The sequence below is a fragment of the Drosophila santomea genome, chromosome 3R (genome assembly GCF_016746245.2).
Source record: "Drosophila santomea strain STO CAGO 1482 chromosome 3R, Prin_Dsan_1.1, whole genome shotgun sequence".
Taxonomy (NCBI): Eukaryota; Metazoa; Arthropoda; class Insecta; order Diptera; family Drosophilidae; genus Drosophila; species Drosophila santomea.
The window spans coordinates 18,514,813-18,530,682 of NC_053019.2; the positions used below are offsets into that span (position 1 = coordinate 18,514,813).

Here is a 15,870-nt window from a genome sequence, read left to right on the forward strand (position 1 = left end):
CACATCTTTTAGTTGGTTTCTGAAATTTCCAAATTAAAGTTAAGTCTGCGATGCAAAATTACACATTGTGTTATAAAAACCAGATAGCAAACCATTCCAGATACAATGACAAGAAACAGTTCGTTGGACACATTGAAGAGGCCCAATAAATTAACTCTGAACTCGTTTAGATTCAATTGGCTTACGAACATTTCCACCTAAAACAAACAAAAGTATCTTACAAGCTGAAATATACTATGGATTAATAAGCTTACTCACCGATTTGATCCAATTTTTTGACTTTCCAATAAAGAAAATATCCAGTGCTCGTTGTCGAGCTTGACCAAATTGATTGGCTGCTTCTTGAATGGCCAAAACAGGAAGGAGTGTTAGCAGTAAGTTTTTAAAAGACATTGACCAAACCCAGAAGTCAGAAAAGCCCAAATCGTTGATCATTTTATACAAAGCGATGAGCACTTGCAGAAGTGTCAGGAGTGCGCACAAAAACAGGTGAACATCGAAAATGTCCTGCAAGGAGCTAACTACAGAGGATATCTCCTTGAAAAGTGTCATCGATTTCTGTACCCTAGCTTTATGTTCTTTCCTTAAGGATGCCGTTTGAAAGCTTGACTCAAAACGCAGATTTTCGTTTAGCTCGGCGTACAGAATACCCAGGCTTAGGTACCAGATGAAAGCAAAACACATGATCGAATAAGCGATGATATTCACATATGTGCAGCAAACCCACTGAATAATATGCTTAAGACCACGAAGTTCGCGTGCTATCACCATGATAAAAAGAAATTCTTGAGCTTGACAAAAAACTGAGAGAATGATTAGAAACAACTCTCTACCGCCTCCAAATTGACTTCTTCCTCGGGGGATGTCCAAGGATCTCTGCAGGCGAAAGATGTCCAGAAATTGGTTAACCAACTGTGTCACTTCTGGGCCATGAGAGATCTTCAAGTAAATCATCGACAAATAGCAGGGTATCGAAATCCCAAGACAAGTCAAGTGCAGCATTTTTTCACTGATTAGCATTCTGCCACAGATCCATTCAGCATACGTATACGCATAGATGCAGAGTGGCAACAGTCTCAAAATAACAGAAATCCACTTCCAACGCGAACAATTACTCCAAATTTCCTCCATCAATATATGGTTATCCTTATGCTTTCTAAATCGAAAGCAGACTAAGCCCATATATCTGGCGTATATGGACATGCAACGCAGAATTCCGACGGAACATTGTGAGGCCTTCATCTCACGAAAACAAAAGAGTTCCTATTTCCATTAATCACGGAACGTAATTGACCATTCGTCGAGAAAATCATAGACTCTCTTAGAGAATTTTGATAAAAGCCTTTCGATAAGGTCTCATTTTTATGTTGACAGGTTGGGGTGTTTACTTCAGCGACTGGTGATGGATTGGAAAGGAAAACAATCCAATCTATTTGACGAAAATAAAAAAAACCAATGCTGGTTAACACTTTGGGAGAACTCATTAGGAAAATTAAACTTGAGCTCTTTGCCATCGACTTGAAGTACTTAAACTCTATCGAAATGTAGTTACAATCATTTATTACAATAACCTTAAGTTCAGATAAACGTACATTTTAAGCCAAACAAAATACAATTGTGTGATTATTCCATGCACTAAGATTCAATTTTCTTTATAATTATTTATCAACCGTGTCTGCATAACAAACTGTACAACAAAAACGAAGTAATTCAGTACTCCAGACATAATTAAGAGGAACCATTTGTTGGATATGTCAAAAAGATTCGAAAGGCGGACCCTGAACTTGTACAGGTTTAGATGTGTCACAAATACTTCAACCTATGGAAAAAAGTTAATTGATTAGGGTTTACTTGAAAAATATAATACTATAATATATACACCCACCGTTTTGTTCCAATCCGAGAGATCGCTTGCGAAGAAGAGGCCCAAAGTGAACTCTTGAATGCAACTGAACTTATTTATGGCTCTTTGAATGGCCAAAATGAAAACAAACAAACGCAACGTCATGGTAATTATAATAGCCCAATGCCAACATTTTAAGAATTCCCAGTTGAAAAACATTTCTAGTGCTACAAAAATACTATAAGAAAACTTTTGAAATTGATCAAAAAGCAAGTATCCATTATTTACGCGCTGCACTGAAGTAACCACATCACAAATCTCGCTAAAATAGCACATTGTGTGTTTTAATCTTTTTTGGGACTTATAACTCAGTTTTATAATCTTCGATTCTTGGTGCAAATCCAAACACAACAATTTTTGCACCTCGGTATAAAGAACGCCCAAGCCAAGGTACGAAATAAAATTCACGTTTATAATCATATTAATTGCAATAGTGACGTAGAAATGGCATATCCAAAATGTGATGTCTACAGCACCAAAAGTACACCAATAAGATACAGAAACAAAAATAAATTCATAAATTTGAAAACCGTAAAAGATGACAATCATCAGTAGCTCTTGGCCACCTCCAAAACCGAATGCTTCTTTGAAGCAAAAGGATCTTATTTGACTTTGAAGGTAAAGATATCGGTTTAGCAACTTAATCAGTTCGTGGCCATGGAAAATTTGTATGTGACTCATGGATAAGCAGGTCGATGCTAAAACAATAACATGTAAAACATGAACCACCTGAGGAAATATCTCTTCAGTCCAAACAAACTGGTTGAACCGATAGAAGCCAATACAAAGCGGCACAAGTTGCTGGATCACGGCAAACCACTTCCACCACGACCGATCCTCCAAGGATATGACATTATCCTTTGAGCTTTTAAATCGTACGGATACCAAGCCCATATAACTGGCAATAGACAACCATACGCGCACAATATTCGCATTTATATGGGCAATATTCATTTTCCCAGCTTGGAACTTGACTGGTTGACTTAGAACTGCGATTGGAATGGTTATAAAATGCGTACACTTGTTGGCAACTTGACAATCTTTCTTAAACAATCATTCGTTTGACAATGACAAGTGAGAGTGATATTTCTACTAGTGGGCTGTCAGAAGTTTTAAGTTAGAGTTCCCTGGGGGTTTTCTAATCTCGCAACTCGATGTCTGGTATTGAAAAGTTCCTTTTTGTTCCCTTCATTTTCCGGACTTGAAAAGGCTACTCAGCTGCATTCAAGCAAGGGTCTCGACATCTCAATAACAAGGCAACACGTTTCCATTTTAAGATCACGTTTCAGAGATCTACGAGTACTTATGTATTAGGCCGCCCCTTCTCAACAGCCAAAATGGCCTGCTCATCTGCTCATCTCACACTTTTGCTTGTGATTCACACGCTCACGATCCGCGGCAATGGGATGCGATCCTGGCTCTAAGCTCGCTCCATCTACGAGTTTGAGCCAATGTAAATGACGCCCCCATTTCATGCCGTACGTGATCTTCCCCCGCCGTATCTTCTGCGCCACATCTTGGCTGTGCTATCCGAAAAACTGGGAACGATTACAGTGCGCATCTGAGAGATCTTTCGAGTCTGTCAAGCAGGGGGATTCCCCCTCGAGTGGCAATCCCCCTCCCCACCGACACCCACGTTTGCCCCTCTGGGATTTTTCGCCTTTGTGTGGCATTTGAAAAGAATTTTCACGTAGTATGATTTATTTTTTTCCCCTCATCTTCTTTATTTTCTGTTCGCTTTGGTCGCTTTTTTTCTTTTTTTTTCCCCTTTTTCGTAGTTTTTTTTTTTTTTTTTGAGGGCAATTACAGTAACAACGCTTGGGCACGTACATTTTCCGGCATTGTACGAAAATTGTGGGAACAATCAACGAAATAAACAAAAGTGCTTTGCATGTCGTTGATTTGCCCAGCAAATTGCTCGAACTTGGCCATCTCAAATTGCTATGGCAACAGCAGCATCAACAGCAGTCGCAAAACAAGGCTATCTTATCAGGCCGAAGACTGGAATACCTCAAATAACTGATCCTTACATACATACATATATCCAAAACTCAAAACAAATGTCGGGATATCCAAAACTGAAAACAAATGATAGGATTGTTTTATATAAAGGATTTATTTATGTATGTACAGGATCTTTTGAATATATCTCATATTAATGTACTTTAAAATGAGAATTAATATGAGTTAAATCATTAATTACATCGTATTCAACTAAGATATTTCAATGTCTTTAAAAAGTTCTATCATAGTATGCATATAATGTATGTTATGCAGATGATATAGCAGAACTTTAGATCTACAGATCTCGAGTAATAACGGAACCGATTAAGTAACTGATAAGCCCGCAATGGAAGGGTATAGCCAATGATCTGAAGCGAGTGGGGCCAAGGCGAAGATGCGAAGCCACAAGTTGGTCAGCAGATTAGAGCATTGGCCGATGGAGCCAGCTCCACAGTGCTCCTCATTTTTTCCCCTTTGCTGACCTCACGTCATGCGGGATTGCCGAAGGTGCGAGCGAGATGGTGAGTAGGGGCACACACTTCAGGGCTGATTGATTTCAATTTCATATGTACATACATACATATGTACATAATGTATGTACATGCATGCACATAGATGCATACATACATGCGTAAATACTTACTTGGATGTCAGATGGCCTTGGCTCGCTTTTCACGCTTTTCCAGACATTGCACCCCACTCGAATGCAGCCGCTGACATTAATGGTGATTAATGCGAAAATGGAATGCAATTAAATTCCGCCGTTTGGTCGTGCCATAAATTATTGTGATTTTGCAGTGTACGAAAAGTCAAATAAAGTGTGAAAGCAAGAAGAAATAGAGAAGCAATTCTTACGACAACGTACAAACACCCTGTATTCCGTTTTTTGTTTTTTTTTTAAATATACCGTTATGGCAGAAAGAGATGGCGCGCTCAAATCGACGTCATAAATTTTGCTTTGCAGCTTTGAATTTATTGCGTGGCGAATGCACAAAAAACGCGAATTGCGAATTGCGGCCAACGCGACTTTGCCGAGAGTACAAACACCTTTAGCTCTCTTTCTCTCCCCTTCTCATTCCCTCACGCACAGCCCACAATGGCGGTCAAATTAATAGGGCTTGCGATCTTGAGAAATCACTTTAAAAAGCTAATAACCGAAAAGTTGCCATAGTTCTGCCATATCTTTTCACTTATAAAAACAAAAGTCTACTGTTTCGTTTTAAGGTAAGCTTTCTTTTTTCACTTTTGCAAGTTATTTAAATGGATAATTTCATTAATCCATTCAGTATACAGCCGAATTCATTCCCTTTATGTTAATTGCTCTGATTTATCACTATATTGTTATATTATTATTATATTATCACTATTTTCTAGCAATTTTTAAAGAAAATGTTTTGTTATTAACTTTAAATTCAAATAGTCGCTGCTTATTGATTTCACCTTGAGTGCTATTACTACATCCAGAATTGTACGCCTGAGCTCTGTTGCGTTACGTGAATGCGTATGTGTGTATGTGAATGTGTGTGTGTGAATGTGTGTGTGTGTGATTGCAATGCGAGTGCAGAGCCATTAAAATCTTGAAATTGCATGCTAATAACCGTACCAGACCGCTAGTTAAGTGGGCAAATATGTTGTACATGCTTGTTACTAAATGCAGGGCATGTAATTTGCTATTCTGCCAGCAGTGCCATTATTATAGCTTATTGCATTCTTGATTCGCTCAAGAGAGCAGTGCTAAATGCTTGAAATGGCAATGGTTGCTAGAAACTTTCTAATCACTACAACTATTTTATCCGGTTTCTAGAGAAAATCAACTGCCACACCTAACCAACTTAGATCTTTGAAAAAGTAACAACTATTTTATATGCTTTGTTTTTTTTTTATCATTGTTTAGGGATCCATTGAAGAGCGTTTTTAGTTTTTTAGTTTAGTTTAGCTTAAACATGAACAAATGATTTCTGTAAATCCGTAATCCACATCCGCTTGATTAGGAGGATGAATGTGGGGTAAATGCGAACGTTGGCCAGCATCAATCATCATCAAACGCCCAACTATCGTTTTGTTCGCCGGAAGTCGCAGCCAATCTAATATTAAGTGCCCACTCCACTCCACCAGCTAAACATTGTAGATACAACACACACACATTAACATTTGTACGAATAGCACACAAATTACGACTAGAAAGCATTTTCCGAAATGTCCGCGGGCCAAATGCACATGTGTTCCCATTGAGAGAGCCCCCGATAGCCCACAGTGAAGCCTCTCAAATTGCTGCGCTTGATTAGCGATGAAAGCGAACATGGGGAAGCACACTAATTGGAAAGGGTCTACACTTCCTTTCCTATCCACTTCACTTTTTGATTGCCCACCAAACCTCTGCATCGAATGTAATTAGAACAGTGAGGACTCGAAAAAAGAAAACTACAATTTAAATAGTTCATAGAGAAACTTCTTTACATATCTAAAGAAAATGGTCATTAAATGGATGTACATACTTGATAAAGATGATGATATATAATAATTTTCTACAATTTTATAATAAATGTAGAGTCATCATGCCATTCAGGGTAACGTTGGGCGCCACTTCTTCCAATTTCTTCGCTTATTATCGGGCGTTCACTGTGCGCGGAAACAATAGAGCGGCTCTTGTCTAATGGAGAAACTGTTGCATCCGCAGCCCGAGGTTCGAAAGCTGAGTCATCCCATCCACTTATGGATCTTTCCATCTTTCCCCGCTTTTCTTTACGCTTGAGAATTATCACGCCATCTCGGCCCAAAAGGGCCCCACAAACGCCACCCGGCCAATGAAGGCAAATAAAAAGCTTTTAAATGTTTTTTTTTTGTTTTACATTTGTATTTTTAAGAGTTTTTTTGTTTTGGTTTTTTTTTCTGCTACTCTCTTTGCTTGAGAGGTACAGTAGAATAGTTTTTTTCTTTTTTCATCTTGCTTTCGTACAAAGTTTTTAAGGAAATATGCACAGTATTTGTTGTTGTTTTTGTGGGTTTTCGCATTTAGCTGCTTGGAGTTTTGGTAATACTCCGTACAATATACACAGTTTGGTTGTTCAAAATAGATTTTCGAAAAATGGGGAGGGGGGAGGGTTTCTTAAAGGGGAAATAATTTGGCCATAGACACGAAGTTATTATACATAGACAGTACATACAATTTAAAATGTCACATCGAAAATGTACATACAATAAATATGAGTACAGTGTGGGTGGGTGTGTGTGTGTGTGTAAGAGTGTGTGTGGGTGGGGTGTTAATGAGAGGGGGTGTGTGTATGTGTGTGAGAGAGTGTGTGTTTGTTTGAGGGCTAAGAAGAATTTTTAAATAATTTCAATTATAATTACATTTAGATAAACAAAATAATAAAATTGTTTTTAATAATTGAGATCATGACACAAAGTAAATTGTAAATACTTTTGGCACACGCGTGCATCTGGACCCGAAAACACGCTGAGAACGCTTGAATTGGTTTGGGTTGGGGTTTAAAGTCTATATAATGGATGCATGGCGCCGTCGATCGCTTGTCTAACATTAGCACGTATCCATAACTTAATAATTTCCATTATAAGACCGATATCGCCATGCATCCGGATATATTACTATTATTAATTATTAATCATAGTTTTGTTTTTTGTTTTTTTTTTTGCCTGTTTTTGGCCGTGCACGCGCGCCGATCTTTTCTGGGTTTTTTTTGTTTTGTTGTTGTTTCTGATTGGCTTTGTTTTTTTCATCATATTTTTTTTTTTTTTTGTTTTTCCATTCACTTAATCATTTTTTTATGCAACAACATTTTGGGACAAGTCTTGGTTTAAAACAAACGTACAATCCATACACAAATGCATCTGTGTATGGCGGGGGTACAAAAAAATAAACAAATTATTTTAGAAATTAAAATTACATTTACAATAAATATCATATATTGCAATTATTGCTCCACCAGGGGCCATTCGCCGTCTCCGTCGTCATCGTCATTCCTGATCCGATTCCCGATCCCAAGTTACTGCTTCTGATCTGCCAATTCGCTAGTACCATTATCCACATTGTTAATCATATTCTTGTTGTTGTTGTTGCTGCTGCTGATGATGCTGCTGTTGTTGTCGTTGTTGTTGTAACTACTCTTGACGTTGGCTTTCGAAATACCCTTAACGGCCTTGCGAACGTTGTACATGCCTGGAAAAGATAAGAAAAAAGGGGGTAAACGTTTAGTATTTGGCATTGTTAAATAGCTAAATAAATTACTATGACTAATCACACTGCAAAAGGGAAATGGGAAAACAAAACTAAAAGTGCCAGCGTCATATTTGACCTTCAGGAGGCAAAAGGGAAAGCAATACAACAAGGTGCAGCGAATCCAATTGGGAATACTATACTGCATACGTGTCAGTTGTCAGTGGGTGTGATTCGTTTCTTCACGGACAGCCTTCTTATCGCCGTGGAATTATGCACACTTGTGCAAGCCCCATGATAGTAGAGCTGTACTCAGAGAGTACAGTAAACCTGAACCTGGTCGGCTGGCCGATATACTAAATGTCATGGTCACAGCGATAAGCGCAATCGGTAAACTGCATTTGTCTGGGATGCAATCTATCGTTATTGAAAATTGAAAAAATACCCCAAAAATCATTTCAAGCACATACAATTTTTTTTAAATTTGTAACTTATTTCATACGGAATGTCATTTCGAAGGTTAAAACTGTCAATTCAAAAGCTAAATGTCAGTTTGAGTTAGAGGGCTGCGACTGTACTTCTATTAAACCTCGATCACTGGCAGCTGCGGTTGCCTCATCACGTAAACCGCTAGAGCTTACACGATCGTACAAAGACGCTCACCAAACCGCAGACACTGCGCAGTGACCTAAAAGCTGAATAGCCGCAAGACTTTCTTAGAAAACCGAATACTTAAGCACACTAAACCATCTACTATAATTATAGTATTAAGAAAAATATGAATAAAAAATTATGAAATTATAGAACCATCATAGAATAGCAATGATTCTTTGAAATTGAAAGTTGCTTGCCATTACGCTTATTTAAAGCCAAGGTTTAATTTTGAAGTTAAGGTAAATAAATAAAGTTAAGATGCTGTGCCAACTGTATCCAGTAAAGTGGAACGAAAAGCGCAACAAGTGGAAAGCCAAACTTTTTGGGCGTTACAAACGTGTGCCTGAAACGCGAAAGCCCCCGAGAAAGAGAAGGGAAATCGCTGGCAGCCAAAGAGTCGCGCTTCTGGCGATATAATCAAATGTACAGTTAGAGAAAATTATAAGCCAGCGACAAAGAACGTAAAGCGAAACAGAGGCGAAGAAGAAGAAAGGAAGGAAAAACGGCAAAACGATCGTTTCCATTGTAAAAAGCGGGCGGATAGAAAGAGAGAGAGATGGGGAGGGCGGAGGGTGGTTGTGCGTTTACCGTTATCATTATGAGCACGCAGCTCCAACTAGTTAGCTCTGTCTCGCTCCATCTTGCACAACAACAAGACGCGTTTTGTTTACGAAATGTGTGTGGAGAGAGAGTCGGCGATGAAAACAAAGAATTCCCATTATAAATATTTATGTGGGAGCCCACGAGAGAGTTTCTGCATGCATAATTAGAAAACATAAATTTCAAGGGAAATCAAAAACATAATCGTGCTTTTTGGGGCGTGGCCAAGAAGGCCGAGCAAAACATAATCACGAAAGCCAAATAGACCGCTTAGAAAACATCATTTCCGTATTAAGAAATACATATATACATACACACATAGGTACAATGGAAACGCTGTAAATTGTTAGTGAAATATGCAAAATACCGAAGTAGATCATATGAATCATCATAGCATAGAAATATTTCCTATAGAGCGCCAACTGTTTGGTAAAAGTACAGTGGTGACCAAAACATGGCAAAAAAAAATAGAACAACAACACTCGATAGCAAGAAATGGCGAGATAACAGAACTTTTGTTTAATTGATTTGTTTTTGTTCGCTCCGCCTTTCGACGCTTTTTTCGGACCTGCCACAAAAGTACACAGCACAACAAAACACAACATTTGGCGCTGCTGTACTTACGCGAATTGCGCTCGATGGTGTGCGTGACCTTCACGACGAGTTTTGAAAAACATCCAGCCAGCAACGTGCGTGCGTAGTACTACTACGCATAATAACGCACACACACACGCGGCAAGCTTATCAGCGAAGACGACTAAAAATAAACACGAAAATAAGAAGTTCGCGCCAAAACGCAGACAAACAGAGAGAGCGAGAGCAAGCAACACAAAATCTGCTTTCTCTCTTTGTAAACGTATCTCTCTGCGTACGTTTGCGTGAGTGTGTGTATGTGTGTGAGTGGGCTGACGTCGTCGTATAAGAGCGAGCGGATTGTTGTTGTTTCCCTCTGGTTGAGATTGCGTTTGTCGTTGTGGGTGCGGCCTTTACAAGAGAAGGGGAATTGGGGAGACCACAGACACAACTACAGTGAACCCATGTACAGTCGCCATGGTCGTGTGCCAAGTAGTTGATTTTTTGTTGTTTTTATTTTTCCTCTGGCGAAACTGCAGCAGCTAGCAACAACAAAAACAAGAATCATGAAAACCAGAAGGCGTTGGCGCTGATTTAAATTTAATTGAGGCCTCTCAATTAATTGCCTTTTGCATTTTACGCTTCTTCTGTTCACTTTTCTGCTGCAATCTCTTTTCGCGAAAGAAATATGGAAAGATTTTTGGCGCGCGATTGTTATTCAACAGTTTTTATTTTGACGTACAGTTTGTTGTTTAGCTTTTTCGCTTTGACACACTGCCAAACCAAAGACAAACTGGCGACCAGCTCGCTCTCTCTTTCTGCCCTGCTCTCCCTCTCTCTCTCGCTCTCACTCTCTGATTGCCACGCTATCAGCGAAATATCAGCGCTAAGTAAAGCAGTCATACATACATATATATAACAATATGTCAAAAATTTAAGGTACAGTCGAACGTCCATAAACGAGGCTTTTTATTACTTTTATTGTAAATCAATAGAATTTTTCAATATTTCTCTCTTTTGTTGGTAAAACTTGAGGCAATAGAAATTCCTTGTGTATATTTGTATATTTTATTGTTCAATAATTTCGAATACCTTTATTATTACAAGCTGTAAATGCTTTCAAATTAGTTATAGATATCCATTTAAATTTGACTTAAATAAGTACCTTAGCAATGGCCCTACAATAATACTTAACGTTCTAGGTTTAGTTTACTTTTTTTCAATTCAGAAATCCTAGACATGCAGAATTGATAAGAAGTGTAAACTGCGCGATGAAATCGAAGTGCGAATAAAAACCGTTGTGTTTTTGTATCGCAAAGTGGTTAGGAAGCAGGGGGCCAAAATGGAGATGCGCAAAATAACAAACTCCTATCAAAACAAAAACCGAAAAACAAGCTTTCAATATAGAGAAACGAATTTAAGCTACTACGAAAAAAAAGAAAACGTGATTGAAATTTGAAAGTTTGTGTGGCGCGATGATGGGGGAGAGCTGCCAAACAAATCGATAAGAAAAAAGTGGAAACTAACGGCACTAAAGCCAACGCAACACCACACACACACACACACCAGAGTGCATTTTGTGTGCACAGTTGTTGCAAATATTGATTCGAGCCCTTAGCTTAGTTAAATAACCAAACAAAGGGCCAATAATAAACATAACAACACGGTCTACATGATTGGAACTTTCAGACATCAGAAGACTGCATCCATACTTTGAAAACTATTAGTTTTCCAACTTAGTTTTCAAGTAAAAACAGTTGAAAGTTCAAGTGTATTTATTTACAAACAATTGCCTATTAAAATACATACATCTATTACACATGAAGCTATCACAAAATCTGCAGTGAATTTGCTGCAGTTTGAAATACATATGTACATACACCCAAGTAAATAAAGTAAATAGGTTTATCCATCAGATATGTACATGTATCCGAATTCACTTTCGAGTAACCAAAAGGATGAATCCCTAGGATATGCACGTGAATGAACCCACAACGAATTGGGAAAACTACCCAGAAGCGAAGAGGAAAGAGAGGACAGAGGGAAGTGACAATAAGAATTAAGGCAGAAGGGGAAGAACGAAATTAGAAAAATCAGAAAACAGGGGTGGTTTTTTTTCGACTAGCGAACGAATTTTATAAGGGTGACGACTGTGGCAAGGGACGAGCACAAAACAAGGAGTGCAAGAGGAAGGAATAACGGAAAAGGCAACTAAAATCAGGTGTCTGCTTATTGGACATTCTATATAAGAAGTATGTACATGGACCCTCAGTAAATAGAACCTTTAGCACATATAGCATACATACAAAAACTGTGGAGATCTATGAGAAATTCAAGGACAATATGAGCCTTTTTTAATTCTCCATGTTTAAATCTATTCGCGTTCTCTATTCTAACATTTACATATGTTGGTGATTCTTGGGAAAATCGAACTATCTATATATCTACTACTTGAAACTGAATTGAACTAAATAACTTGGAACCAATACAGAAATTATTATTCAGACTTTTCTGTGCAAGCCCCAGGTGTTTCAGGTGGAACTAAAACCATACAAATCATGGGGGGAAAAAATAAAATGCGTACCTTTGAGGCCTTGTGGCTGCGTCGCATATGGCTTTTGGCCATGTCTCGTGCTGTTGGCCAAATCCGCACTGCTCTTGCTTTTCTGGAGTATCAGCTGTGCGCTGGCGGAGATTTGGGCGGGAGTCAGGGCCATGCCCCTCGGCGCTTCGCTGACTGCCTTCGGATTGCACTCATCAGCATCGCTGCTGGGTATCATCTGTGTGGTTGGATACCGCATTCCGCGCAGCGCATGTGCATCCGTATCCGCACCCCTAACCGCAGCGGCATCCGCATCCGCATCGCGACGAGCCTCCAGCTGGATGTCGAATCCGTAGCGCTCCTTGACATACAATCGCTTCATGTGCTGCTCCTGGGCCAACAGCTGATCGATCTCCGAGTCCCTGGGTGCGGTGTTGAATAGATTGCGACGGATTCTCTTCTTTTCCGACGTGCTGGGCGGTGGGCGTGGCACGGGAGCGGCATGTGGATGACCCAAGCCCATCGGCGGACACAGCATGGCCATGGTTTTTTTTTTTTTTGTATTACTTGTTTCTTTTGCTTTGTTTAAACTTTAGGTATTTTTGCACTTTTTTTTTTTGGTTTATTGCTTTGCAAGTATTCTCGCTTTGTTTTTTTCTGCTTTCACTCGAACTTTCACAGCAAACACTGCGCGAAACTCACGTACGCATTTTAGGCATTGCAATTGCAGTTTCAATCGGTTTTTCTACCGCTGGCGAATTTTGGTTGTGCTTTTCGTTTTTGGTATCGTGGAGAGCTGTAGCGTAACTTTACGACTTTCACGCGAGCCGCGAGAGAGAGAGCGAGCGAATAGAGCGCAGTTGGTGCAGACGCAAACGACCGAATTCGTGGACAATCGACGACCGAAGTCCCGCAGTGAGCGGTGCTCCTCGCCTTATATACGGCGCAGTGTGACCAGTTTCGGTCGCGCCGATTTGGGCGATTAATTCGTTCACATTACTTTCGCTTTTCAAATACGGTCACTCTGCGCTCTTACTCTCTCTCTCTCTTCAGCTCTTAAGGCGCTCTCTTACGTTTGAGTAGCATTAACATTGGTGCGAATTGTTGTGGGTAGAAATAAAATAAAAGGGAAATCCTTGAATGAAAATAAACTAGAGAAAATTCCAAAAATTATACATCAAAATTAATAAAGTTAGTACAGTTGGCTTAAAAATATGTTTCCTTATCATTTGTGGTCTGGCATTTGTGCGCTCTCTTTCACTGTTAACTGCAGCACGTTTGTGCGGTGACGTCATAAATTACATTTACTTCCTTCATTTCATAAAATGTGATAATCTAATTTTTAAAAAACTTAAGTTTTAAATATAAAAACAAAACAAAAGTGAATCAAATTGAATGCCATTATCAGATCCCAAAAATTATACTGTTTCCAAGTCGTTGTATTTTCTACACAAGGTTAGACATAAAACTGAATTGCATCGAAAGCAAACATATGATGAATTCAAAGTAGTTTATAAATCAATTCAATGACGTCATAACGCGCGATTAGTAACTTCACAAAATGCTGCACCTCAATAATACAACCAAATGCTTTCAATCAAAAAGAGATACTTTCCTTCTATTTGTAAGTAGTGTTTGTAGATCTACGATATTGGCTCTATTTACATGTAACAATTATGGAAAGTGAATCTGTTTTTTGTGTGCCACTCATAGGCCGTGTAAATACAATTAGTTATGCTAGCGACTAAGTACTAGTTGCTATTTACCCAGCACAAATACCACGCTAAACGCTAACTAACTGATATGTTAGCGCTTTTGGCGTTTGACGTTTTGGCGTTTTGGGCCCTAACTCAAGGTCGAGCTTGGGCTTCATGCGGCATTAAACGGGCTAATTGGCCAGACGTGGCTAGAACAAATTGGCAGCGACAGGAATAGGTACAAATTCTGGCTACAATCTGTATAATAGAGGGGCTAAAACACTTTCGCGATTGCGGTGCCAATTCAAGCGTATCTCGAACAAACGAAAGTGAAAAGAGTTGAAAAACCGCATAGAAATAGTGGTTAGTGGTAGTGGTATTGGTAGTATACTACCAACTATAGTTGGCAACACACACAGTGGCATCAATAATGTGGGCCACAAGTCATTTCAATTTCAATATTGCTGAGTCAGCCGAGCCACCGAATCACCCATCTCCATCTCCATTTCCATTTCCATCTGGGGAACTGGGCTCTCCACTCCACTCCACTCCACTCCACTGGAGGAGCAGCTGGTGTTACCTCGAATCTTTAGGCCCATTTCGTCTGCTCCGGAGCGATTAGTCATTTTAAAGAGTGCCCTGGACAAAGGCCGCGCCCAAAGGATTGCGATTTATTATTGTTTTCAGACGTACAGTGGAACCTCGTAAAGGGAAAATGCAAAGAGAGCATAGGTTTTATAAGGATATGCGCGGGAATGGATTCTTGGATCCTTGGATCTTTGTATGTATCTTTATTTTAAATCTTTAGATGTATCTTTATCTTAAATCTTTATATGTATCTTATATATATACCTAATTTTTATATGTATCTTTATCTTATATTTTTGTACATATACATATGTCTTATACATATATCTTATTTTTATATGTATCTTATACAATATCTTATATCTCATAAAACGTACACCTTGTTTTTAATACCAATTGAATATATAATCCTTTACTGATGATTATGTGTGGCACATTTGGAGTACTTGACTGCAACTTTAACTTTTCTGTATCAAAACAAACAAATCCTAGCCACTTGAAGTAAGAGTTTCGCTTCTCCAGCGTTCACTGTACAGAAGATGGATATATGTATATCCACTGCTCATATTTTTTGGCGCGATGTCCAAATTCGGATTGGCAACTACCTGCCGGCGAGGTGAACAGGGGTTGAGGATCAGATGGGATCGCATCGTATCGCATCGGGTGAATCGGTGGCACAGGTCGTGCCACACTACGTGGAACTCTTGGAACTCTATGCAAAAACCAACCCTCGCGCCAAAAGACAAATCCATCTAAAAACGCGCCACTCGACGAGCGGCGTAACAATGCAGTTGTAAATGTGTGAAAGTTGGCAAAGAGATTTCATGCCCCTTCATTCGGTTCATCCATCGATTTTTCCCCTGAATTTCGCCACCCCATTTTCCGTTTGCTGCGTCATTTGCACTGCAAAATGCGTTTCAGCTTTGGTTATTTTTGATATCGTAGCTGCGCTGATTTCTTTCACTGGGCATTTTATACATTTGAATGCCTGTGTGTCGGCGTGTGTATATTTTTATCTGTTCGTTCTTTTCTGGCTACGTGTCTGGGTCCACTGATGGGCTACTTTTCCGCCGTCACTTCCGCTGCACGCAGCTTGTCGGCGGAAAACTCAAGCTGTTTTTCCCCCGGACTGGCT

General features: G+C 39.3%; 2 protein-coding genes across 2 annotated transcripts; both read right to left on the minus strand.

Annotated features, from left to right (window-relative positions):
- Positions 1–8: 8 nt before the first annotated feature.
- On the minus strand, positions 9–1,242 carry LOC120454213 (putative gustatory receptor 93b). Its single transcript, XM_039639310.1, has 2 exons — positions 259–1,242; positions 9–197 (listed from the first exon to the last, which is right to left on the minus strand). The coding sequence occupies exons 1-2, from the start codon at positions 1,240–1,242 to the stop codon at positions 9–11; spliced, it is 1,173 nt and encodes a 390-aa protein (XP_039495244.1).
- A 5,495-nt stretch (positions 1,243–6,737) lies between these two features.
- Positions 6,738–13,374, minus strand: LOC120453022 (gliolectin). Its single transcript, XM_039637541.2, has 2 exons — positions 12,493–13,374; positions 6,738–8,084 (listed from the first exon to the last, which is right to left on the minus strand). Exons 1-2 carry the CDS (start codon positions 12,992–12,994, stop codon positions 7,912–7,914), a joined length of 675 nt encoding a protein of 224 aa, XP_039493475.1. The 5' UTR covers positions 12,995–13,374; the 3' UTR covers positions 6,738–7,911.
- Positions 13,375–15,870: the final 2,496 nt, after the last annotated feature.

Bases quoted from the DNA above. Each gene is read 5' to 3' on its own strand.
- LOC120453022 (XM_039637541.2), bottom strand. From the start codon at position 12,994: ATGGCCATGCTGTGTCCGCCGATGGGCTTGGGTCATCCACATGCCGCT. The intron at 8,085-12,492 runs GTACGCATTTTA...TATCTTTTCCAG, and splicing joins GCAGCCACAAGGCCTCAAAG to GCATGTACAACGTTCGCAAG.
- LOC120454213 (XM_039639310.1), bottom strand. From the start codon at position 1,242: ATGAAGGCCTCACAATGTTCCGTCGGAATTCTGCGTTGCATGTCCATA. The intron at 198-258 runs GTGAGTAAGCTT...TGTTTGTTTTAG, and splicing joins CAAAAAATTGGATCAAATCG to GTGGAAATGTTCGTAAGCCA.